The sequence below is a fragment of the Lynx rufus genome, unplaced genomic scaffold (genome assembly GCF_022079265.1).
Source record: "Lynx rufus isolate CCGP_SWC_20201006 ecotype Redwood Valley unplaced genomic scaffold, mLynRuf1.p SCAF_2, whole genome shotgun sequence".
Classification (NCBI taxonomy): domain Eukaryota; kingdom Metazoa; phylum Chordata; class Mammalia; order Carnivora; family Felidae; genus Lynx; species Lynx rufus.
In genome coordinates this window covers 166,213,532-166,239,893 of record NW_025814834.1, presented here as the reverse complement: position 1 = coordinate 166,239,893, position 26,362 = coordinate 166,213,532, and the positions used below count along the sequence as shown (strand labels likewise).

Here is a 26,362-nt window from a genome sequence, read left to right as displayed (position 1 = left end):
AAGGAGTGCCTAGAAGACCCTTCTGATGTCCAGAGAAAAGGCACTGCTGATGTAGTCTCGGAAACCAAGTTATCTCTATACAACCAAATCAGTCATGTATCAAAACATGGTGGGTGAGAGCAAGCTTGCAGAAATCAGAATGGTTCTTGTAGCCCAGCAGGACGAAAGGACCTTGAAATACAGGGGACAGTGGTACAGTCCCATGAAAGTCAGTTTGCACCGGCAAGTTTGGCCAAATCAGGAGCACCAACATATCCTGAAAGGAGCAAAGGTGGCTTGAATCAAAAAAGGATAGGGGTCCTAAAGAATTCATGTTTCCACAGCAAACTGAGATTAGGATTAGCCAAGGTATGTTCACCAACCCTCCCCGATCGAATTCCCACATTATGCTAAGCACTTTTGAGGGAGCTGTATTTTCTTTGGAGGCTCAGGGATGATCCCTCAGGCTTCTTGTGGTTGACATGTTATCCCTTTCTTCTGTTTCCTCTTTCAGCCGCTATGATTACTAGACAATGGGATGATGGAGCCACAGAAGGTGTGTGTATGCTGCATTGTAAAAGATTGCATGGGAATCGTTTATTGAGATTCCCCAACGTGACCGGTCAGTCTCTCAGAGCCTGATCAGTTTGAAACAGTTGATAAAACATAGTTTCTAGAACTGCCAAGGTGTGAATGAGACCCAAGACCAACATTGCCTCTGAACTTCTTTCAACCTTCTCAAAGGTACCTGCCAGGGGTGTGACTTCAAGGGCCCCAACAGATCTGAGAGATGCACTGAGGGACTCAGGCATCAGAACTGTTGCAGTGATTTACCTCAGTTCCGAGAAAGGTTAAAACTACCTGGAGGTCATGTAGGGAAGCACTTATTTCATTATTATGGACGTTTTCTTCCTGGAAGGGAAAAATATAGGAACACCTAGTGAATACTCAGTGGGACTGAACTGATAAAACTGATTTTGTTTTCTCTATTAAACAGCAACTGTATTTTATTTGCTTGCTGAATGTTGGTGAATTTTCTTACTGTTTAAAACCAGATAATTGGAGAAGTTTATACTTCTTTTCTATAATACTCTTGAAAGCCACCTGCAAAATTCAGATCAACTAGTAAAACTGGTCTACATGGCCAGTAAATAATTTTTTTTCTCTAGGTTTCTAGTCCTTAATAAAGGCTTCTTCTCACTGCTTGAAGAGTTTCTTGAACTTTCCACTGATGGAAAATGGTTGTGTTCAACCTGCAATCTTTTTTTAAATTTTTTAAATGTTTATTTATTGTTGAGAGACAGAGAAAGAAAGAAAGAGTGCAAGCAGAGGAAGGACAGAGAGAGGCACAGAATCTGAAGCAGGCTCCAGGCTCTGAGCTCTCACCACAGAGCCTCATGTGGGGCTCGAACCCACGAACCGTAAGATCATGACCTGAGCCGAAGTCAGACGCTTAACCGACTGAGCCACCCAGGTGCCCCCAAACCTACATTCTTGAAACTGAGACCTTCTTTAGTAAAACTCCAACACTCATTTCATGTTTGCAGAGGAGACAGAACACCCAGAGAGAGAGAGAGGCTGCAAGTTTTTCTCTCCTTTGGACTTCAACTTTCTCCTCCAACATCCATCTGCTATTTCTCTCCTGTTTCAGGATGAAACCTTTCACTTTTTTGAAACTAACCCATGAACTTGTGTCCTTGATTCCAAATCTCTGAACTTCCTTGGGGCTTATGTTAGCTCATCGTCATCTTGACTTCAAGGCTGGCTCTTAAGCCTCAGGTTTACAAACTCAGTCCAGTTCTCTCCTCAGACTAAAACACGCAAGTCCTCCCTTTATTCTGGTTCCTCTTGTAACAACAATCCTCTTTCCTTCCCAAAATGACCTCCTATTAATTCTGCTCCACCTCTAACCTGTGTTCTAACCATTTGAGAAAGTCACAGACATCCGAACCACCAAATCCAACAGGTTTCATTCCCTAAATGCTGTCAAATCTCAGGATTTCTAACTTCTTCCCCCGTGAATCTGGTTTTCTTTGGCTTCTTTGACAACTTGCATTTTTCTGGGTGATCTACCTCATTTCTTTCTTTCCTATATTAATGAAGCTGTGCCTGGTTCACCACTCTTGCCAGTTATCTTCCCCAATGCTTTGATGCCCTGCCCCAGCTGTACTTCTTATTCCTGATGGTAATGACCGCCAAACCTCCTACCCCAAGTGGTCTGCTTCACCTTTCATTTCCAATGGTTGGCTTGTCAATTCTTCCAGAAGATGGCTTTTAAAACTCAGCCCAGGCAAATCCAAGCTTATCATCCTCATTTTGGCAGATCTTTTCTGTTTGTCCAGTTCAAAATGGATTCTCTGGAAACTAACCCCAATCCACAGGGTGAGCCACTAGCAGCTATTTGACTTGACTTCCTGAACACAGTTGATTGGCGAAAGGACAGGCACCTGCCTGAGGCAGAGCCACTCGCATACTCCCTCCTAGTTTTGCAGTGAGACAGAGACTTGGACTAGTTGTAAATGGTACAGCTTTAGGGGAAAGGTCCGTGAATTCCTAGCGCTTGGGTCTCTTAGAGTTGTCCCAGTTGCTCATCTTTCTGTTTAATTCCACTTTTTCGTGGATCAATGAAATACTCTAGGAAAGTGCTAGTAAAGTCCTTCTTTTGGCTAAGGTTGCTAGTTGTCTTCTACTACTTATAGACCTTTAAGTAATAGACCCACAGACACATCTCTAGGTATCTCCAATTCCATCAAGGGCCCTACCATTCCCTCACACAGCAAGGGCTTGAGATTGGACTCTGCTCTCGACTTTTATGAGACTCTCATTCAGAACACTCAAACCATGTCAGTTTTATCTCCAAATAATTCCCTGCCTCTCCATGTCCTCTACTATCACCCTGGTTCTGGCCTTTGTGATCTCTTTGCTGGGCTTATCTAGCTTCTCCATGCTCTGGTGTTCATTCTGATCTTACCACTTTTCTGCCTAAAACCTTAGGGTAGGGCTACAGCTCTTACCACAGCACTAAAAGCCCTTCCCATTGTGGCTCAAGGTGCATGGGGCTCATCTGCTATTTCCACTCCTTCCGTGGGCCAGCCAGGCCTGAGGACCAGCCTCATTCAAACATTCTCTGTTCTTCACATCCTCTAGGATTTTGGTACTGCTGTTCCCTCTGCCCTTTCACCTTGGTGAAATCTTACTCCTTGAAGGCCTATGTCCTTAGAAGAAACTCTTCCTCCATCCTTTTGGAGAGGAGACCACTAGTCACATTTTATGTTCATCTTCCCTTCCAGACCACTAGGCACAAGTTACACTGAATTCCTGGCACCACAGTGGTCGATCAGAAAGTGGATGTTGAAGGCATTGGATCATACACCATCCCTTGTTTACCAGGACAGGAAAAGGCCTGGGAGAAGAGCCAAAGCCAAAGTATATTTCTTTCCATCGCGGCTCAGCATGACTTTAGCCAAAATCAGGGTACGTTAAATGGACTGTGCCTCAGACCTGCAGGAGTGTGTGTCTGAAAAATACTCACAAAATTGTTTTTGGATTCCAGGAAGAACACATTTATATGGCTTAGAGTTTAAGAGACATTTCCATATAGGCACCGCAAGCCCACGAAGCAGTTAAAGTTTATGAATTCCAGCTTGTAGGTGAGGGAACACCGAGGTCAGGTGGCTTCAACCAGGTCACATTGTTAATGAGAGACCTTTGACAGGAAACTGAGCCTTCTAACATCAGATCCAGTATCCTTTCTCTCTGCCATACCACGCTGTCTCTCGGAAGGCAGAGGTAAAATACAATGAAACAGGCTACTGGGGAAGTGAGAATAAGGTGGTGGGGGCAGCTGTCTGCTTGTATGTCCTAGAACTTTCCTTCCCCGCCCCTGTGGCCACTCACTGTCCCGCCAGGGTGGGGGAGTGGGGACAGTGGTTAACCACCCAGCACAGAAAATATTACCCTCTTTCCAGACACAGATACCATCCCCAAGCACTCTGATTTGGTGGCAAAATATTTTAATTTTTCATAAAGCTATTTCCCCACCTGTTCCCCACCCCATAGACTCAGCAGGGAAAAGAACCTGCGGGCATGTGTGCTGGTAGGGCAGGAGGGCGACGTGTGTGTATACATATGTGCGTACATGTACAGGTTTATTTAAATGATCAGATCTACACTTTTGGAGGCTGTTGGAAGCATCTTATCAAAAGAAAACACATTTTAAGCAAGAGGTTAAAAAAGCTTTTCAGACCCAAAGGCCATTTAATACAGTAAATCCTACTTGGGTAGTTTAGCAAACATTTTTTTAAAACCCACATCCAACAGACTGGTTAGTATTGGATACACAGATTTGGTTTCAAAGCTGAAATGCCCCTGGCATAACAGACCTTCTCATGAGATTCAGTTATTTTATATTATGCCATTAAAAAATAGGGACACATATCTATCGACAACTTAAATATTAACTCAATAGGCTACTTGGTGATATAAATAGAAAAAAAAAACACAAGTGGTCACAGACTAGGATTGAGAAGACTATGACATCAGCCTATCCTGGGCTGCAAAAATGTTAAAATCTATCCTAGAATCTAAAACAGGAAAAAGAGTCAAATAATTCCACTCCATATAGACCCCATCTGGCCCAAACCATCCCCCAAGGAAAACACCCCCAACACATGAGGTTTACTAACCACCTGCTACAGATGTTACTATGTCACTAATTAACAATGATCACAGAAAATGTGTCATATCAGAGGTTTTGTTATACACAATGCATTAGTGGCTGCAGGAATCCTCCTGTGAGAGCTACAGTCAGAAGGCAAGCTGACAAATGTCCATGCCGCGGATCCAAGAAGAAACCCCAGCTAAGAGCCTCAAGCATTCCTTTGCATCCGAGCTCTCTCTGGCACACTCCCCGCTCTAGTTAGAGGGGCTGGGATGTGGGGGGACAGTCCCAGCCAGGTGCTGCAGCCTCTTACTCCTGGGCCTCTTTGCGGGTCAGCTTGTAGATCTCGGTGGGTCCGTCCACATGGGTGATGGTGGTGGTGAGCTGGAGTTCTTCCCCACTGTGGACACCCAGATCACCTGAAAGAGGGTTTTGGTGTTAGATGTGTTCAGGGAAGAAGAAAGACAGCATGCACCTCAGTAACAACTGCCCTGACCCCAGCCCTCTTTCACATCCTGAGCTTATAGAGACAACCAGGGCCCCCACACGTAGGGCTAACTCCTAACCTTTTTCCTCAAGACTCTGCAGTAGTTTCACAGCATTCTTCTCCCAGAGAAGAGATATGAATGATGGATGAGTCAGCATAATGCTTATTATCATTTGTAGTAATTATTAACATTTAATGAGAACTTACTTTGTACCCGACGCTATTCGCAATGTTTTATATGTAATCATATTTAATCCTCACGAGAGCCAGCCCAGGTGAGCACTCTGATCATGGCAGCTTTACAGACGAGGAAACAGGGAGGGAAGTAAGGTAACTGCCCCAGGTAAAGGGGCAGACACATGACAGAGCCGGGAACTAGGCCAGGGAAGGAAAGTCTGACTCTAAGGTCTCTGCTGTGGGCTAAGCCAGCACCGCACGCCTCCCCAGTGATGGGGAGGGAGGCACGTACCCACTCCATGTGAGTAATTGACAAAGCAGCTACGCCACGTGAAGGGAAACAAGACCTGCCTATATTTACCAACAGATTGGGCAGGGAATACACGTAACACATTTAGAAACATTTAAGAGTTTTCTTCTCCAGGAAAAAAGTACCAGAAATGTGTTCTGAATTTTCTGCTGCCCCCAGGATTCCGTATACAACACCAGTGTTTTGGACTCATCATCAGTGACAGAGGTGTTCCTCTGCTAAAATGGAATAATGTAGTCTTTTCTCCACCAGCAAGAAAAAATAAGTTTCTGTAAATTAAAGCGTTCTCCTACCTGCCAGGACACAAATTAAATGAATGTATAATTGGCAAAGGGAAAATGGAAAACATCAGGACCTAACTGTTTAAGGACTGTTGTCTGAGGGGCATACACGTGGACTTGGGTATTTACAGAAAGGGGTGCTGGTTATGTCTGTGATTTTTATATTTATACCATGTACGCACGATTTCATATTTTGGGGAACTAAAATGTTTCCTAAATCAAACCACAGAATTAAATAAATAAGTGCTGTTTTCAACTGGGACTGAAACTTAGAAGCGACTTTGGCCCTACACTTACAACTAATGTCTTATCACTAGTCTAAGAATTGCTGAGCATCAGTGAATCTCATGGTCTCAGAACCCCAGGAGTCACCCCACACACTGGTCCCACAGGCTGCATGGCACCTTTCACATGTGCCACATGTATTAGTTTTTCACTGTAGACCCATTTCCCAGCAGCTGTGCAGATCAATCGGTCTTATTAAATGCTAGTCTGTGACTCTCTACCTAAGAGACCCTACTTTCAGCAGCAGTCCTAAGCTGTTGCAGAGGACTGCTAATGGTTACTTGGGGCTACTGAGGTAAGGGTCCAATCCACAGGACTAGGGGCAGAGCAAGTAATAAAGGGGGTATCAGTCCAGCCTCCGGCACATCCAGCTTCATCGTCCTTCGGGCAAGGGCACAGACCAGTTGGGTGCAAAGGCTGCAGACGCTTTACACAGGGCCCCCTGGTGTCATGCTGAACCGTGATTTGTACAACAAGTAAATTTCCCCAGGTCACTAGCTTGCATTCTCACTACTGCAACTTCTAGCCCACTTCTCAGTCTACCATAATGCAGAGGCCTCAAATTTCTTGGTCAAAACTAGTTCTTGATTTGCATATCTGGGTGAGCCATCAAAACTTCAAAGCCACTGTCAGATCTGCATGTCTGTGTGAGTCATCAAACTTTCAAAGAGAGCCCCGCCCACCCCAGTAAATTCATTAGCATCTCCTAGTGTTTACCTAAAGAATCCCTTTCACCAAAGACTTAAAAATAGACACTAGAATGTAATTCTACCGAGGTTTTGAACCCAAGATGCTAATTCTTTAAGCTTAGAATGTGATTCTAATTAGCATGTCCTAAAAAATGTATATGATTCTACAGATCACTTGAGCCAAAATAACTTTGGCTTCTTTATTTTTTTTAAACTTTTTTTAAATGTTTATTTTTGAGAGAGAGAGAGAGAGTGAGAGAGGGAAGAACAGAGAGAAAGACACACACACACACAGAATCTGAAGCAGGCTTCAGGCTCTGAGCTGTTAGCACAGAGCCCAACGCAGGGCTCGAACCCATGAACCCTGAGACCATGACCTGAGCCAAAGTCGGATGCTTAACCAACGGAGCCACCCAGGCGCCCCTGGCTTCTTTATTTTAATGAGTACCCATGTTATAGTGTTTATCATGTACCTGACACTGTTCTAAATACTAATGTATTTAATCCTCATACCAGACCTTTGACAGAAATACTGTCATCATTCTCATTCTACTGATGAAAACACTGAGGCACAGAGAGGTTAAGTAACTTGCCCAAGGGCCAGATTAGTAAATTATGTGGGATTCAAACCAGAACAATAAGGCTCCAGAATCCAGGCTCTCAACCTTTAGGCTATGTTGATTCTTTTGTAAATATTCTAGTTTCCAACAGCCAATGAGTCTGCCAGCAAAGTATGAGTCCACACGTAACGTGTTATGGTCATAAATATATACACACAATAATCTGGATGAATTGTTCAGCATATTAATTTTACTTTTGCGTTTGATAAACAAGAATTTATAGTACACAATATCAGTGCACTGATAGTAAGGAGAGTTGTTATTTATGAGTATTTATTGTATGCACTATTAGGGGCTCAGCATGCCCTGTATTTCTTTGTAAGACAGGAAGACATTGAGGCTCAAATAGACGATTAGAGAAATTATTCTCTAATGCGGCCCAGTTTGCTCCTGGTAGAGCTGGGATGAGGACCCAGCCAATGGGTCTCTGGCTAGCAAACTCTATGATTCACATGTGCTTTTATTGTATCCTGAAGGCTAACCCCGCCCCCCCTCCGCCTTAGGGGGTAAATGTGGGAATATGGCAGTAACATGGCAGGAGTGGGGATCCCTCCATTCCCTCCAAATTCCATCAACTCCTACTTCTGCCAAGGTCTTGCTCCATCTGTTATTCTCCTTCTTTCTTGGCTCCTGCTACTCAGTGCACAAACATGCTCGGAGTCTCTTTCCATCTAAGACAAAAAAAAAAAAAAAAAAGCCTTTCCGAAAATGCAGTATGTTACATACTTAGTGGGGAGGGGAAGAATACAAGGGAAAAAAATACATTAAGAAAGGTAAAGAAAAGAATTCTTCAGTTTGCAGTAAGTCTCTTTCCCTGGTTATGGTGTCAGCTCCTCTCAGATAATTAACAAGGAGATGAAGGCTTGTTTGTGTCTAGCCGTTGCAAAATGAGACCAGTCTCTGGCATTGGATTTAATCACCGAGGACTATCAACGGATCCATATTTGTGATATCGCACCCACAGGTATGTAGCTGCTTGCTACTGGATTCTAACTGGCTGGAATGCATCCTGGGGACACACAAAGCTATATAAACTGCACTATAACGAGACAACAATAACCACAACTCCCTACGACTGGCTGCATTTTAATGCCCATCCCTTGCCTATCTGCGGCTACTTTAGTATAAAAGGAAGGAAAACTGCTAAGATAATTCCAAGATTATTTCACAGAATCTGGGACACAACCAGTCTTAGAATATGAAAGGGGCTACTTAATTCTAGCCTCACAACCACCACTAAGGCAAATGAACACCCCATTACCCAGATCCAGAAGCCAGAAAGCTCCCATACCGTGAGTTTATATTTCTTTAGGTCATACTCAGTACATACTGGAGCCAGGATTCCAAACGGCCTATGTCTACCTCCAAACCTTATGTTCTTTCTGTAACACTCTTGACTTCATTCTTTCTTGTGGAATTTTCTCTAGTCCCATACCTACTGACCTCCTATTCTTCAAAGCTAAGCTCAAAAGATAACTCTCTGTAATAAAGTCCAGGCTGGTTCATGGCAGAAGGAGAAAAACAATGAGGTGGTTTATAGCAAGCTTGGGATGAGCCATTCCCCACCCACCTCCAAAGTGCCTCCAGATACCAAGTTCTGGGCAATTGCAAGAGGGTGGACACAATAAAACCTAGAAGCTGTGAGTGAAATCTTAATGTTATCGGCTGAATTATACCCTCCCCAAATTTATGTGTTAAAGTCCTAATTCCCACCCACTACCTCAGAATGTGACTATATTTGGACATGAGGTCTTTAAAGAGGTAATTACGTTAAAATGAGGTCATTGGGGTGGGCTCTAATCCAATATGACCTATGTCCTCATACGAAAAGGAGATGAGGATACACATACACACAGAGCGAAGGCTACGTTAAGACGTAGAGAGAAGATGGCCATCTACAAGCCAAGGAAAGAAACTGCAGAAGAAATCAATCCTGGGGATACCTTGAACTTGGACTTCTAGCCTTCAGAACTGTGAGAAAATAAATGAATCTCTATTGTTTAAGCCTCCTAGTCTGCAGTATTTGTAACAGCAGCCTTGCCAAACTGATACATTTAGGAAGCAGAAAGTTACTCCCCCAAAAGTAACTGAGGGAAACAGTGACTGAGGTACCTCCTATTATAGTGGAGTGATGGTAATTCCAAGATCTGGAAAAAATGATCTACTTTGCCTGGGAAAGGAGAGATCAGGTCACTGGAGGGACAGCAACCTTGGGAGAGGCAGGAGACAGAAAGTGCCCAACTACAAATAACAGAGCAAGAGGTGCTAGGCTAATGATGGCTTGTGACCTGCTTGAAAACTTCATTAGAAAATGGGAAAAGGCTACTGAGACACACTTCCAAGTCTGAGCCCAGCCCTGGTGGTAAGACCATTTCCATCACTGCTCACAGACATCGAGAAGCCAGGCTAGCCATGGGTGGGTCATCTAACATGCAACCAAGGGGAAGGCCTCAATAAAAGGCAGCCACTGTCAGAGCCTCATGACTCAAACCAAACATTTACTGAGGCAACAAAAGCCAAAGCCACCTTTTCTGTGAAACAAGCAGCAGGAGACCTTAGAAGCCTCTGGCAGTAAAATTGACGCAGTGTGGTAGTGAGCTCCATGACATGGGACCTGGGGCTGCTGCTGTGGCTTCCAGCAGAATGAGTGTGTCAGACAGAAGACATTTAGTGCGAATAGAAATAGAAAGGAACCGGTTGGCAATTAGAGTGTCTCCTGTTCCCTTCGTCATAGTCATCCAGTCAGGAATTCCGTTCCTCAGTTTTTTTCTAAAACCTTCTGACAAGAATTCTATAGACGAAAGAACACAAAAATCAAAGCTATTATTAAGAATCGTCTGACTTTATAAGCAACTCCAACTTTTTTTCCCACGAGAATTGATGTCTGAAAGGATTTGGACAGTTCGTCGTGTGTGCAGGACATCGATGCTGAACCCCTGGGAGATGCTGTCTTCACTCCAACCTAAGGTTAGCTGAGATCCATTCCTGCCTGGGAAGACATCCAGAATGACTCACAAATTGCTATTGGAAACAGGTAAAAAAGAACAACTTTAATGAAAAGGCAGCAGGAGCAGGGCAGAAAATGTGAATGGTCCTTGAAAGAGAGTTCTAAAATATCTCTGCCAGATTAAAAAAATTTACATATATGTTTGTATATGTGTATACATATATGTACACATACACATAAAACGTTTATATATAAACATATGTACATAGATACAGAGTCATATATATATGTATGTATATAAAATTGATCCACGTAAACATGTTGGTACCAGCAGCTATGGTAAATCAACCAAAAAGATGGAACCCATAGAGCTTCACATCCTTGCAGCACCAGTGAGCTGCTAAAAACATGAGGGAATTCTGGCCTGGAGATGTTCTGCCATATCCCGAGTTTCAGGAGGCAGTCAAGGAAGCCTGGTCTCTCAGACAAGGCTACCAGCTCTCCATGAGAGCAGGGACTCTGTCTTAGTCACTCCTTTGGGCTTCATGTCACTCCATCTTATCAAACCTGACACAGTGCTAAATACTGAAGCACTGAGTGGTTCATTTCTAAGGGTCGCTTCCTGATGCACACAATAAGAGAGAAAAAAATATATATAAGAAAAACAAACACTCTTAGGAAGCTGACCCTTTCTAGAACCTGCCATCTGCTTTGTTTCTGTCAGTCTATTCCTTGACCAAAAGGGAGAAACAAAATCTATGCTCTCTGCTTTCATTTCCTCCCTACCCACTCCCTCCTGACACTTGGCATCTCTTTCCACGTCCAAACAAAACAACCCCTCTCAATGTTCTTTCTCTTTCCTTATCCCCTTTGGCTGCATCAGAAACTGCCTGCCAACTTCCTGGAAAGGAGCTTTTTCCAGAGGTCTCTCCAGGATCCATCTCACGAAGGCAAAAAAGCACCACAAACCTGGGATTCATTCTCCATAGCAAGAGAACTGAATTCTTGGCTCCAGACCTTAAAAGCAAGGTGGTGGGGGTGTGGGGGAGCCCAAGCCAACTTAAAAATAAAAACTTTCCACGAGAAAGGAAGAGGAGCAGGGGAAGGCTGGGGGAGGAAAAGGGATGTCATCCAGAGACCCAGAGAATTTTAAAATACAGAAGTTCATTTTCTAGGTTTCTATGTGATATTCCAAACTAGCTCTTTCCAAGGAGCTTCAAAATTTTGGCAAATGCTCCATAGTTCCTAGGAGACATTGTGTGGTCTGGCAACAGATGAAGAGATGAAAAGTGAAAGAGGGTAGAGAAGGAAAATGATCAGAGAACCCAACATGGAAGACTCCCTTCCAAATGCACAAGGTCACAGTACCATGTGACCATGGGAAGGGAAGGGCACAACAAACTGCCAGGTGCTCGTGGGCTGCTGTGAAGTCACAGCTGATCATGTCACCATCACAGAACTACTCAACTGTGTGACTTGTGTTTATGATCAGAACAGGGTCCTAAAAAAGTCTACCCATGAAACTGCTTGAAGAATGTTTTTCAACATGGGTTCTATCGGCATTTTAGGCAGGGTAATTCTCTAGTACAAGGGACTGTTTTGCTCTTTGAAGGATATTTAGCATCCCTAGAATCTGGCCACTAAATGCTAGTGGTATGTCCCAGTCATAGTGACATCCAAAAGAAAAAAAATCAAAACAAAACCATGAATACTTCTGAACACCAGTTGGCAAGGGATTTGGGGGATATGACCACCTGCTGAGAACTAGCTTTTGAACTTTTTGTGAAATTACAGGTCAAGCTGCCTTCAAACAAAAAAACTCTGATGGGGAACAGATCAAGTGCTATTCTCAACTGCAAGGTTTCAAGCCTCAGGGGGTGGCTGTTGTGCAGAGTAAGAAGTCCTAATGGGAGCTGCCTGACATCTGGCTTGCACATCAAGCCTCTGGCCCAATAGCATGGCGGGCAGTCATCCTCCCACTGCAGGCTGGGCCATGGCTCTGGCCTCTCAGGTACCTAAAAGTGCCGGGATGGACAAATTCTCACCAGTGTTTGGAAACCCCTTACCTATGACGAAATCACCCTCTGGGCTGCCACCTTAGGACAGGAGGTGCTCTTTTGCTCCTTCTTTGCCAACGGGAAGGAAGAGAACCACAGAATTTTATGGTTCCAAAAGACTTTAAGAGATCACTTACAGTTGGGAGAAATGGTACACAGAGAGGTTAAGCAGTCTGCCACTCGTCACATAGCAAAAAACAACCATAATAGTTTACATAGAGCAGCCTAGCACACAGTCAGAATTCAATAACTACTACCCATTAGTAGTATTATTCCAACTTCCCAGGAAGTCCAGCGACTGCTTTGTGTGGTATTTCCCTGGAAGGGAGGAACTTCACCTATTGGGTTCCTGCTTAATATTCTCAAGTCACACACATGTCCATATGATTTCTGTCAAAGTCCAACAGGATGACCATGAAATGAAATCAAGATTCTCGTTCACAAGCCCAGAGTCCCTTCCTGCTGGTGTTATGAAGGTCCACTGTTTGAGAGGCCATGTGCCCCCATTTCCCACACTGAGTGTGACCAGCCAAGGAGGAGGGAGGAAGACCGGCCTGAAGGATGCTCTTGCACAGAAGCGGCAGGTATAGTACTGGAGGTGGATGGTGGTTGAGACTAGTCACTATCCCAACCCTCAGCACAGATGCCCTTCACTTCCCACATCATCTCCTCTCATGTCATCACCCCGTCCTTTTACGCCAACTCTCAAGATCATTGGCCCATCTGTGAAATATGAAAACTAATCTAGAACTCTTATTTCTGAAGCATTAATTGAATCAACACTTTCAAACCACCCTTAAGAACCTGTCCTTGGCTCTTAAGGAGTTAATATTCCAGCAGGAAAGGGAAGGCACAGGCAAACTCATCTATTACATTTATGCAGTGTCATATGAAATGTGTAATCATGTTCCCCCAGGCCTGTTCCTTAGAACACTAGTTCCAAACAAATACAGTGCCTGGAAAAAGGGGTCCGGTGCCAAACGGTTTAACAATTTGGAGGGGCATCTGGGTGGCTCAGTCGGTTAAACGTCCAACTCTTGATTTGGGCTCAGGTCATGATCTCATGGTTCGTGAATTCAAGCCCCGCATTGGGCTCCGTGCTGACCGTGTTAAGGCTGCTTGCGATCCTCTCTCTCTCTCTCTGCCCCTCCCCAGCTCATTCCCTCTCTCTCTTTCTCTATCAAAATAAATAAACTTTATAAAAAAGTAATCTGGGGAAACACTATTCCTCCTACCCATTTAAAATGACTTACAGTAAAAATTAATGTACTAAAGGCATTAAGATGTTTTAAATAAAAACCTCATTAATGCTGATTAAAAACCCAATGATTCTCAAATTGACTACTAAAACCTATCAACATCCTCTGGCAACAATATTCTATTGAACACGGTTTGCTGATCTGCAACTAGAGTGATGAGGAATAGGTTTCAAGAAAAAGGAACCATTTTGAATGTGCCCAAAAGATGGGTAGGGTTTTATTAGGCCCAAATGCACATAGGATATGAATCCATTCATTCAACACACACATGGTAAGAACTTCCTATGAGAAAGACCCACCTGTGGTGCCATAGCACACATGCAGACCTTCAAGCCCTGATCTCTGCTCCAAGGCAGTGAAGGGCACTAGCTCTGATTTGAGAAAGAACACCTTATATTTGAGGAATAGCAAGTAAATGGCTAAGGTAAAGCAGGTGTGAAAAAGAGAAGGAAGAATAAGGGTGCAGCCAAACAGTGTAGGACTAAGTATTCAAAAGAAAAAGGAGCTCTCAGATCTGTCACTTAGCAGGGCACCTATTCCAAGTTAAGAGCATGGCCTAGGCAGTGACAGTCATTTCCTTCTGTTATGGCTGGCAGAGAAACCCCAGGCAAGCCCTTCCTTTCTCTGGGCCTCAGTTTCATCACTTACAAAATAACCGGACTGGCTAAGTTCCCTAAGGCTCCTGGTAGAACCAACTGCCCTTAAGAAGAAGGCCATGGAGACAGGTAGGTAAATAGCTATTGGTCTGGATGCAGGTCAACAGCCTTGCAGAAGAATGAGCAGGAGAAAAAAATGAATCCAGCTCAATCTTCAAATCTCAGGACCTAGTTCCATTCTACATGACACCTTAAGATTTTGCCTCTCAAACTAGAAGAATAAATATGGCATAATCTCCAATAGTCAATTTTGCTCAAAAAATTAAGGAAAGCAAATTTAAGTTTTATACTAAAACTGGCACATGTTTCAGGCTAGAATGCAGTATCCCTAATACTTAAAGATTAAGAAAGTAGAAGATGGGCACCTGGGTGGCTCAGTTGAGCATCCTACTTCAGCTCAGGTCATGATCTTGTGGTTCATGAGTTCAAGCCCATCATATAGGGCTCTCTGCTGTCAGTGCAGAGCCTGCTTCAGAGCCTTGGTCCCTCTCTCTCTGTCCCTCCCCTGATTGTGCTCTCTCAAAAATAAATAAAACATTAAAAACAAAAAAAGAAGACGACTTTTTGTCTTATGGCTCTCCAGTCCCTAGGGGCACTCATTGACATTTGGAGGGAAAGTTTGCCTGGGGAACCCAGAGCCTTTGCTATGTGAGCCTTGAAGAGACTGAAGCCTATATCCTGAATACAGCTGTTCTAAAGAGACTGAAACTCACCATTGGACTGGTCTTCCCCGTAGTTCTTATGGGATGGTGCATATAGGAACATCAGAGCAAAGACATACAGGTTCCACATTCCATAGATGCCTGTGAAAAAGGCACTGTTCACTTGGACTGTGACGCCGCCCCACTTCCAGTGGCCTTCAGTCACCTATGGAAAAAGGACAGTGACATGCAATTAGAACCAAGAAGAAACATAACACCAAGACAGGAGCCAACCAACACAAAAACCAAATGTCTTCTAACCTCCAGGAAAACTAAAGGGCCATGTAAGACTCCTTTTAAAATCTAAATCATACCAGTATGGATTTAGGTTCACTGAGGGCTTACTGTGTGTCAGGTACAAAGTCAGTAGTTCTCACATTGGCTGTATATCAGAATCACCCGGAGAGTATCTCTTCCTTGAACAGCAGTACATAGTTAGCCTTAATTTAAAGAAATTGTGTTTGGGGGCGCCTGGGTGGCTTGGTCGGTTAAGCGTCTGACTTCGGCTCAGGTCATGATCTCACGGTCCGTGAGTTCGAGCCCCGCGTCGGGCTCTGTGCTGACAGCTCAGAGCCTGGAGCCTGTTTCAGATTCTGTGTCTCCTTCTCTCTCTGCTCCTCCCCTGTTCATGCTCTGTCTCTCTCTGTCTCAAAAATAAATAAACGTTAAAAAAAAAATTAAAAAAAAAAAAGAAATTGTGTTTGAGTCTCACACTTATCCATAACTATAACTCCTCTTCTGTCCGTCTTCCCAGCTAGATGTAACGCCCTGTAGGCAGAAACCATTTCTGACTTGTTTACTGCCATACCCTCGGTGCCTGACGCATCACAGTGGCTCAATGAAGACAAGCTGATTAAAGAAGCAAATGAGTGAGAGTGAGTCGCTTTCCTTAGTGGGGCAGAGTGGGGAAGCAGGGAGACACAGGCTTGGGGTCAGAGACGGGATTCAATGCAGACTTTACCACGCACTCTCTGCTTAATGTAAGTGAAGTTAAGATGAAGACTCTGAACTTCAATGACCTTAAGGGCAATATAAAAACTTGCAGGGTTACTGAGGAGAATTAAGTAACCATATTCCTAGAAATGTCCTGACACACAGTAAACACAATAAATCTTAGGTCTTACATTGTCACTCTATGTAAGTCACTCATGAAGGTAATTATGAAGCTCTCATATGCTTTATAATTCTACAAGAATGTTTTGAGGCTGATTTTGTCTATGTTAATGACTTGATAATTGTTTTGAGGGCTGTCTGATGACATATGGATTACACTAAGAACTGTCAACAGAACTGTTGACCCGAGTGACTAAACAGTTGTGCCAGCTCTGAGATCAATGAAACGACTCTGACCACTTCTGCTTGCTACAGGAAATCTTAAATGGGAGTAAAAGAATACTGGACAAATGTTCCTGTGATAACTTAATGAGACTGCATTATGTAAACCATCTCTAGGAGACCCTTCTTGGAGCTAAAGTGTAAGATGGTAATCTATTCATTCGTATCTGATACAGATGGTATCTGTATTCATTTGACACCGTCTTTATAGCCCGCAACCCCAGGGGCTCCAGGCATAATAAAGCTGTAAGTACAGGTGTTTCCTTTTGAAATACCTGGAGTGTCAGTTAATTAAGTTAACTGTAGACTTATCAGTTTTGGTTTGGCCTTGGTGACACATAATTTTTCATTTTTGTGATGCATAAACCACCATTGCAAACTCTTACTTATTTTCAAAAACAATTCACTTGATATGATGTGCTCAGGAATATTTTTTGGCCAAGAAGAATTTCATAGCCATTATTGATTTTAGAACAATGTACAAGCATTCAAGCTACTTAGGGCTGACTTTTTAGCAATGTCTCCAAATGTCACTCTTCTTACTTTAAAGAAGAATATCCTAACTTTATAAAAATTACAGTACTTAGGGCACACTTAAGATGATTTTTAATGAATATAATGGAAGAGGAGAGGAAGTCTTAAGATAGTTCCTGGAAATATATGTACCTGCTGTCATAACAAAGAGAACCGTTCTGTGTGATGGAGGAGGGGAGGCTGGGACAGGAACTGTCGGTAAAATGGAGTAAGACAGTTCTGATTTTCTTCCACTCTGTTAAGGCGGCGGGTCCCTCAATAAGGGAAGGGCCTTCAAGAGACCCTACTTCCAATGACATACGCTGGGAATACTCAGTACTGAATTTTGCTGAAATGGATTCTTGTCAGGACTGGCATGACTGATCTCAAGAAAACAGTCACCTGTATTCCTGGTACACAATGGTACTCGACAGACAGACGGTTGTTGAATGAATATGGACAAAAGTACTGGCATGTGCAGGAATGCAAGCGCAAATGCATGGAAATAGAAAGGGAGGATAGAAACAGTCACTCTAAGAAAATATCAGATTGCAAAGTAAAGAGAAAATATTGCATTCCATAGTAAATAATGATACTTTTACTTAGAAGTAAGACGTCAATGGGTAGTGTTATTTCACTTAAATATTGCTCTCTAACACAGATATTAGCAAAGCTAAGACATTTTAAAATAATAACAAAGATAATGATAGTTGACACTTATTCAAAGCCAATATGTCAGGCACTACAGTAAGAATTTTACATGGAAGAGATCAGTCTTAATAACAGCTTTATGAGGTAGGCAGGTAATATTTCCACTCAACATATGGTAAACTATGCCATAGGGAGGTACGTTATCTCGCCCAAGATTGCTCAGCCAGAAAGTCATGGCTCTGACTCCAAAAGAAGGTATTCTCAACAGCAGGAATATTACTGTAAACAGGAGTGAGTGTGTTAAGTTGGCATATGAACCCACTGTTGCGGAAGACCAAACTTCCTTTGAAAACTCACTTAATTAACCATAATGCACATTATTATACACAGGTTCATATATTCAAATCCGTATAGCAATATATACGCACTATATATCCTAGACATAGTAATGTATGGTATAATAAACTGGATATATATGCAAAATACAACTTTACAGTAGAACCACTGAAATGAGAATGCTCATACCATGAGGGGTACCTCAGGTGGCCTGAGGAACCACAGGAGATTCGTGCCCCTGTCTCATGTCTGCTGTGAGACACATGCACCTTGTTTAGCATGGAGTTGCAGAATTACCCGTACCCATAATTTGTCATCTCTAAATGTATTATTTCCTGCTGAGGGCAAAGAGTTGAATTTGCATAAGTGAGCTGTATACACAGTGTCACTCGACTGTGTGTGCCTGCCCTTCTCCTCCCTCAATTATTCCTGCCTGAGACCTCCTGAGCTCTGAGCACATTCCCACCAACGTGAACCACAGTAAGCAGCCTCAACAGAGCAGGCAGGCCCTGTAAATCCAAAATCTTATTAATGCCAAGGCAGAGAGGTGACACTCACCCTCTTTTAACTTCTGGAGAAAAAAATCAGATAGCCCCCAGTGAAAAAAAAAGAAAAGAAAAGAAAATCATCTTCCCCCTGCATAAGTCTTGTTTCTAAAAGTCCCTGTTTTTCCTGATTTAACATTTGAACAATTTACTTTTGTGTGAAACCACCCAATTATACCCCTGGAGCCAAGTGAAGGTCAAATCCCTTTACACCCAGTAGTCTTGACAACCAACATTCCACTTAACAACAAGATTTCCAAATCCCAGACACAGGCTCTCTTACTGGAAACATTTCCTCCGTAAGTGACAGAATGAAGTGATCACACACACACACAAAAGAGCCGGGGACAGGCTCTCTGGGAGTTTGCTGCATGTGGCTTGACCTGAATGTCAGGCACCTGGGGGTCCCCTTAGTGAAGGTTGGTGACCTTCTTCCCTGCATTGCACTTCTGTTCCCTACTGTCCGCTACCTCTAAACGGAACGCCTCTTTCTTTTCCAGAGGGAAGGGGCTAAAATACCAGACTGTGATGTACCATCTCTCGGTTGCTATGACTGAGGCCATTAAAATGGCAGGCATTAAAAGACTGCCCCTCAGGACCCAGCTACAAAGCCTCAAGGTCACTGCATTCCACAGCTTCCTGTTAGCCCTTCATTCCTGGCCTCAGAGCTTCAATATCCTGGCGAGATCCCCTCGCATTATATTTCATGGGGCTTAAATGCAAGCTCTCTCAGCAAGCCCGAGAGTATAATGGGAGTTTTAATACATTCCTTTTACCTAAGGCTGGGATCTATTTCAAAAAGTTACCCAATAGGTTTTCTTTCAGGTGAGCTCATTGCTGAGACATTCCAAAATGACATTAAAAAATAAATCCTCTGATGACTATATTAGTACAGTACCTGGGACATTGAGAGTTATGCCTGAAAACGTCTTAGATATCTATAAATAAACCTTAAAAAAATAACCCAGCAGGAGGAATGTGAGGAGCTAATGGAATCCAAAAGAACTCGCTGCTACCCCCTTGGAGTAGAAATCCACTCCGGGCTGACTGTCGCGGCAGATATAAAAAGCCAGCCACAGGCTGGAGCTATGTTAGAAAATACTGGGGCAATGGAATATTAATCTTTTTCTCCAAAGAAAAGCCACAAACTCTGCTCCTTAGAAGAATTGGCCTACCTTGCTGTAAAAAGGTGCGCTATCTAACATATACAAGGCTAAATTCGGGAAACACATAGGTACCTCAAAGATCGGCCAGTTGTCCCTTCTTGACTTCAGGTGGAAGGGACCCTCTGCAGAGGCAGGAGGGTAAGTGGCATGGGGACTGTGGTGGTGTGGCTTCAGCTTTCTAAGGTGGCAGACACATGTTGTTAGGACCAAAAGTGCCCTTTCTTTCTGCCTCCCTGGGAACATATCTTGGGATTGCCTTTCATTCTTCAGTCCAGTTTAACTTGAGGTTCTTTTTCTCCAAGCACACCCTGCTCTCTCGGACTCCCCCAACTGGCCATATTAAGTACCACAGCGCGTTACCGCGGCACTGGGGCTGGACACTTTGGTCACACGAGGGAACTGGCCAAAGGATAAGTCAGGCCTCAGACACCCTTGTTTGAGTCTCAGCTGGTTGAATAAAAAACTCATTCAGAATTTGAAATATTTTTACTGCATTTGGAGTGGCGAGTGAAATTTCCAAGGCTTTATAAACAAACAGTCTGATACAAACACAGCACTGGTGTAGGTCACAGCAGACGTGGTAAGCTGAACTTACGAAGACAGATATGCATATTTGTTTTATTTTTTTTTTTCCACATTCACGTCAGCCTTCAACAGCAACACTAACACTGCCCAGTGGGCAGAGCCCACATGGCTCGAGGGACTCCTAACTTGGGTCAGAGGCGCCCTTGGGTGTCCTTCCATAAAGTTCAAGAGGTCCATGAACCGGAATGAGAACAATTATATCTTTATTTTCACCCGTTTCTAACTGAAAGTTACCATTTCTTTCATTTATGAATGTAGAAAACAAGTTCCTGTTAATATTAGCACCACTGATAATTCTGCCACCAATAGAAATCATAATTTCGTATCAATCACAATTATAGATATAGATCTGTAATACCTGTAACATATATAATTGCAAATACCTATATATCTGATTCCCTTTGAAGTCCAAAGTTCTTATTTTACTCATTTAAAAACATTCCAAGAAGAAGCCCACAGCCTCCACCAGGTTGCCCAAGGGGGTTGGTCTATGGCACAAAAAAGCACAGGAGACCCTCTGAGGAAATAAGCTAGCAGAACAAGACAAATCTGCATCCTAAGGCTCTATCTGCACTACTTACATTCTCAGTTTGGGCCAAATACAGAGAGGACAGAACAGTTGGCAAAAAAAGAAAAGAAAAAGTCAAAAGGACTGGGTTCTGGTCCCTAACTTACTGAATGTCCTTTGGCACAATATTTAACCCCCCCTTTTTTTTTTCATTCACAAGAGCACAGCTATTCCTGCCCACGACGTGCCAGGCACTCTGCAAATTACTTTGCAAGCATTGCTGCCCGTGATCCTTACAGCCACCTTTTGCAGAACATCCGTTCTACATATAAGAAAATTCAACCTTAGAACTGTGAAATAACCCATCCACAATCCTACCCGGCTGGAAAAGAGCACAAATGGGAAATGTCTCTAAGGCCATTCGATTTCACATCTTAGCAACTGGGATAGCAAAACTTACCCTACTTCCCCACAGGATTTTTGTGAAGTTCCAATGAATGACAGAAAGGTAGCATGTCAGATTTAAACAGTACTTTCCACTTTCCAAAACCAGTTACCAATATTTAAACATTATTACCATTATTGAGGTCATCAAGAGAGCAAAAGTTTGAGTTTTGGAAATAACCAGCAGAAAGGTAAGATTCTATCAAGGGGACTTGTGAATTATATTTCATGTTTAAGTGGCAATATAATTACTGCAAAGAATGGCTGATGGACTGTAAAAGGATCTATGTTAATGCTAGATAAGGATCAAATCAAACTGATACTTGCTTATTGCTGTTCTGCTATAGGGCTTGAAAAGTGTATTCTCAACTAAATGAAGTAAGTGCCCTTCCATCTGGCTGCAGGCTTTTAATTTATTCAGCAACTTCTTCTTCCCGTGAGGCTGTACTGAAAGGGAAAATTCCGTCCACCTCTGGCCAGGTGGAATGTCCCTTAAAAAACATGGTTTGAAGAGCTGCCCAGCATTATAGCCTCCCTGCTCCTTCCTCAGCGGCTCTCTAGAATTTTCTATGCAGAGTAGAGGCACCTCTCCAGCACATTCTCACCCTGACTGTTCAGGATCCACTTACCTGACTAACGATGAAGAAAATGACAGTCATAGCAGCACAGGCCAAGGTTATCAACATGAGGAACTTGAACCTGAAAATCAGCCCCTGTTAGGAAGGAGAAAAAGAGTAGCTTAACACTCTCCCAGCTGGTACCAATCCTTTTCTCAATATATAAATCTATAAAAAACTAATTTTAAAGAAATCTATAAAACCAAATCCCTAAGAGTGACTAGTAAAATAATTTCACACAGTAACATTTCTCCTGCAGAGGTGAATGTGGCTGAAAAATTTATTGGGCCAAATATTTCTTATGTTCTTATCTCTCAAGAAACAGTGATACCAGAGCCTGGGAAAATTATATTCACAGCACGTGGTGAGGCTGCTAATTTCCCTGCTAAGCTGGTTATGCTTCTCTGCAAGGGTTCAAAGTCACCAAATCCAAGTTTTCTGCGGTTGTAATAAAATTCTGCTCCAGTGAACAAAAAGAAATGTGCATATTAATCAACATGAAGTGGATTTGGTTGAATTTTCTCATGTGTCACTCCAGCTCTAGAGACAGGCAAAGCTTCAGCAAGTGCCCAGGGTTTCCTGAAAGCAGGATTTAAGGGAACCTGTGTTTCAGGGAGAGACACCTCTTATTCAGGGGTGCTTAGTTGCAGATCCACTGCATATAAAAACCCTGGGGTTCTGCAGTTTCTGTTTCTTTTCACGGAGGAATTAGGCCCATGTCTCTCCAAGGACAGCCACTTAGGCATGAGTCCAAGGGATCCTTGAAAAATTAAGAATGTGTTGCTTGTATTAGAGATTAGAGGATGTTGAGTGTTTTCCCTTGAATGAGATGCATAATATATAAACAGAAATTACCGAATTCTATCTGATCACCTGCTGGATATTTTAGGGGAAATGTAGCCTCTTGGGAGTCTAAAAATCAGATCACCTGGGCTGAAGCCCAGTCTCAAGGCTGATTCTGCCCTACTCAAATCTCCCATCTAGTATCACCCACATTCCACCCCAAAGCTGAAGAACCTGCTGAACAAGTTCACCCCTACTGAGGACAGAAAGACATATATACCACAGAAAACTCCAAGATCCACGCAGGCCAGCTAGGTGTTTTTAGGGTCGGATTTAGCCTCTTATTTTGCCCAGAGCTCCTACATTACATGAGAACCTCTCGATGTGTATTTGAAATAATGGCTTCTAATCTCCAGGTATAGGTGTGTGGTAGGTGTTTACATATCAAGCAGGAGACACTGAGTAACCAGATCCTGCATGAGCCAAGAGATTTGCTCACCTCATAGTGCAGCCGCCGGACTTTGCTCATGGCTGGCAGGCTGGACTGCTTCCCACTGATGTTCCGAAACACCTGAAACACCATGAAGCACAGAAACAGGAAGTAGAGGCAGAGGCAGATGCCAGCCACAATGATGAAGGCCATCTGATGGTTTCCAGTAAAGGAAATGGCAGGCTAGCTGGGGACACAAGCATGTCTCAGCTCTGTTGGCAACAACACCCTCTGTCTCCAAATAGTTGGGCAATTTTCAGGAGGATAAAACATTAAAACTGGTATTCTAATGCCAGTGATAGAGATTTTCTGACACAGAAGTACAACAGAATAGAATGAACCAAATTGCTCTCTGAAGCAAGGAAGAAGAGGAATGGAGTCTTGCTTGTGAGAAATGCAGATCCCAGGGCCCACCTTAGACCTACGAAATCAGAATCTGCCTCTTAAGATCCCCAGGAGATATGTATGTACAATAAATTTGAAAAGCACTAAAATACTGGATATCAGTTGCAAATTACTGATCAGGTAGAATGCTGCATTAAAATCACCTGAAGTGTTAAAATGCAGCCCAGGTTTCACTGAAGATATATGAAATCAGATTTTTCAAGAGCAGGGAAACCAAGAGCAGGGATCGTTTAAGAACCAATGGGCTAGTTAGTCCTTGGATTTTTATAAGAAGACTGAGACACCCTGGAATCAGGAAGTGATGGAGTGGGGGATGGGAGCAGCCACAGCAGCTAGAAGGGATGCTGGGCATGGCACCTAAGTCCTTGAAGTAAAACCAGGGAGGAAATTCTGTTTGCAATCTTCTGTTACCACAAGAAAAATCTTGTCAAATGGGACAGGGGGCAGAAGGACAGATGGCCAAATTGGGAGATGAGGGTGGGGCAGTATATACATTGAAACTGATCAGGGCAACCCTGAGGCCTATCTTTAAATTTTTTTTTTCAACTTTTATTTATTTTTGGGACAGAGAGAGACAGAGCATGAACAGCGGAGGGGCAGAGAGAGAGGGAGACACAGAATCGGAAACAGGCTCCAGGCTCTGAGCCATCAGCCCAGAGCCTGACACGGGGCTCGAACTCACGGACCGCGAGATCGTGACCTGGCTGAAGTCGGACGCTTAACCGACTGCGCCACCCAGGCGCCCCTGAGGCCTATCTTTAAAGCTCAACTTGAGAACCACCAAGGCTTGGGGTACACTGAGCTGGCTTGGGAGGCAGGGCAAGTCCTTTCTGCTCCAACTCTACCCCAAGTTGCATATTTTAAAAAATTTTAACAAGTGTGAACTCAGCATGTATATTTCATTAAGTAATACATTTAATGCAGTTTCTCCTTCTTCCATAAAGCCAACAGTACCCTGGAATGAGGAAACCTGACATTTTATTTGCCTCCCTGGACCTCCATCATATCTGTACAATGAAAAGGTTGAAGTAGACTTAACATTATGAGCACTTCCCGTGTTGTGCAGCTCACATTTTGGAGAGGAAGGATGGGAGTCATGGTGAGATCAACTCTCTCATCTTTAAGGTAATGATACTACTGAATCAGTTTGCTCACAAAGTTCTTGTGACACTAAGAAGACCAGATAAACATCATGGCCGAACAAAGCATTATTTACCAGCACGTGACAAGATATTATCCATCAGGAAATAATACAACTCCAGCCTTTCTCCCCACTCCAGAGGAGAGTCTTTTTCTCCCAAAGCTCTTGACGTATTATTCAGGAAGATAAAATATTTAAATCCAGCATCCTAAAGGGGATAAGCTAAGACCGTCGCTTCTGCTTCATGAAGATGACTCAGACAGAGTTTACACCAACCAACCAGAAGCGTCGGCAACTCCCCTGGAACTAATCACCTTAGCCTTATCTCCATGCAGTCTCAGAAAGGAATGGCAGTAGCACGTACGCTGGCACACCAAGGTCACTGTGAGAAGTCGCGCACACAGATGACTTTGGAAACGGGCTCTCCCACAGGGGCCCAGATATGAGCCTCTGTGGCTGCAGGGAAAAGCTAGCCATGCCGGAGTCTGCAGTAAACAAGCGTATAGATCATTTAGACAGGCTGTGGTAAGACTAGCAACTCTGATCCATCTGCTGTGAGGACGCACTGCAACTTCTTCATTTTGCCTCCTCTCACAGGGCTTAAAAGCAAGCATTCATTCTTCTTCTTATTTGCCTTAATTGCACCGTTATCATTGGTCTGAGGATCAAAGCTCTGGCCGAGCACACATGGAGAACATTAGCAGGACTTAGAAAATCATCTTGAGGGACCAGGTGGCTATGACAAGAAATGAAACCCTGAACCCAGCAAGGAAGGATACAGCCAACTCTGTTCCAACATCTGTAGTCCAGATACTGTAGAAGGGATTCGTGAGTTGTACCCCTCTACAAAGAAAAACGATATGGAAAGACACAATTAATACAGAGGCAGAGGGGAACTTTCTTTTTACACATTCTTAGTTTCTCACAGCCAGAGGGGTGGGAGCTGTATTTAGACTAAGAAAGGCTGGCAGACTTAAAGAGAAACAGAGTCTGAAGGATAGGGCCAGCACAAATATCTTCCATCTATAAAGGGCTTTGTCTTTGATTTAACCCAATCTTTATCTGAGGATGTGACCATGTCCAGTGCTTTCACCCCATAGGCTCCCGGCCACCCTTCCCCTCTTTGAATACCTCTAAAGGAGCTGGAGTGGACATAGGGATGCACATGTTAGCCCAGGACCCCACAGGCACCTGCTCACCTCTCACACATATCAAATATGAAGAGGCAGAAAGAGCCAACAGCAATTGGTCCAACTTGCTTCCAATACCCTGCTATGTGATTCCGCTCATGCTGATCCTGAGGAAAACCAAATTGAGAAATGAGACAGGGGAAAGCAAAGCACTTCTATAGTTAAGTCAGTCATTCAAACACCTGTTGTATATCAAGCATCACGCTAGGCTCTAGGCAGAGGAGAATGAGTAAGACCAAAATCTTTGTTCCAAAGGAGCTCATTGTTATCAGCCCACCCATAGGGGCCCTCACAGTAATAGGAACAGGATGCTATGGGAACCCAAAGAAAGGTCTTGTTCCCTCAGCAGTGGAAGATCTATGGTCTGTAAAAGGACTCATTCAGAGTTGAATTCCTATGTGACTAAACACTTGTGTTTGATCAGGTGGGTGGTGCCCAGAGGACAAAATAAAAACTCTAAGGCATTAAAATATGGCAAGAGATATATCAATATCTCTCATGGTTAGGATAATAGACATATATTCTCCCTATCTTCATTAAAATCA

At 43.3% G+C, this 26,362-nt stretch overlaps 1 protein-coding gene across 3 annotated transcripts in view; it reads right to left on the bottom strand.

The window, feature by feature from the left end:
• Window positions 1-4,206: 4,206 nt before the first annotated feature.
• WLS (Wnt ligand secretion mediator) overlaps window positions 4,207-26,362 on the bottom strand; it is a 102,450-nt gene continuing 80,294 nt past the window's right edge. For 2 of the 3 annotated variants that reach the window (XM_047082559.1, XM_047082560.1), the window contains 6 exons: window positions 25,827-25,924; window positions 25,407-25,470; window positions 23,091-23,234; window positions 21,821-21,904; window positions 15,121-15,274; window positions 4,207-5,058 (listed from right to left, as the gene is read on the bottom strand). In XM_047082559.1, coding sequence (XP_046938515.1) covers window positions 4,949-5,058; window positions 15,121-15,274; window positions 21,821-21,904; window positions 23,091-23,234; window positions 25,407-25,470; window positions 25,827-25,924 — 654 coding nt within the window. In that variant the 3' untranslated portion in view covers window positions 4,207-4,948. Of the gene's footprint in view, window positions 5,059-8,070; window positions 8,160-15,120; window positions 15,275-21,820; window positions 21,905-23,090; window positions 23,235-25,406; window positions 25,471-25,826; window positions 25,925-26,362 lie in introns of all 3 variants that reach the window. The other variant, XR_006962621.1, reaches the window with a different exon arrangement.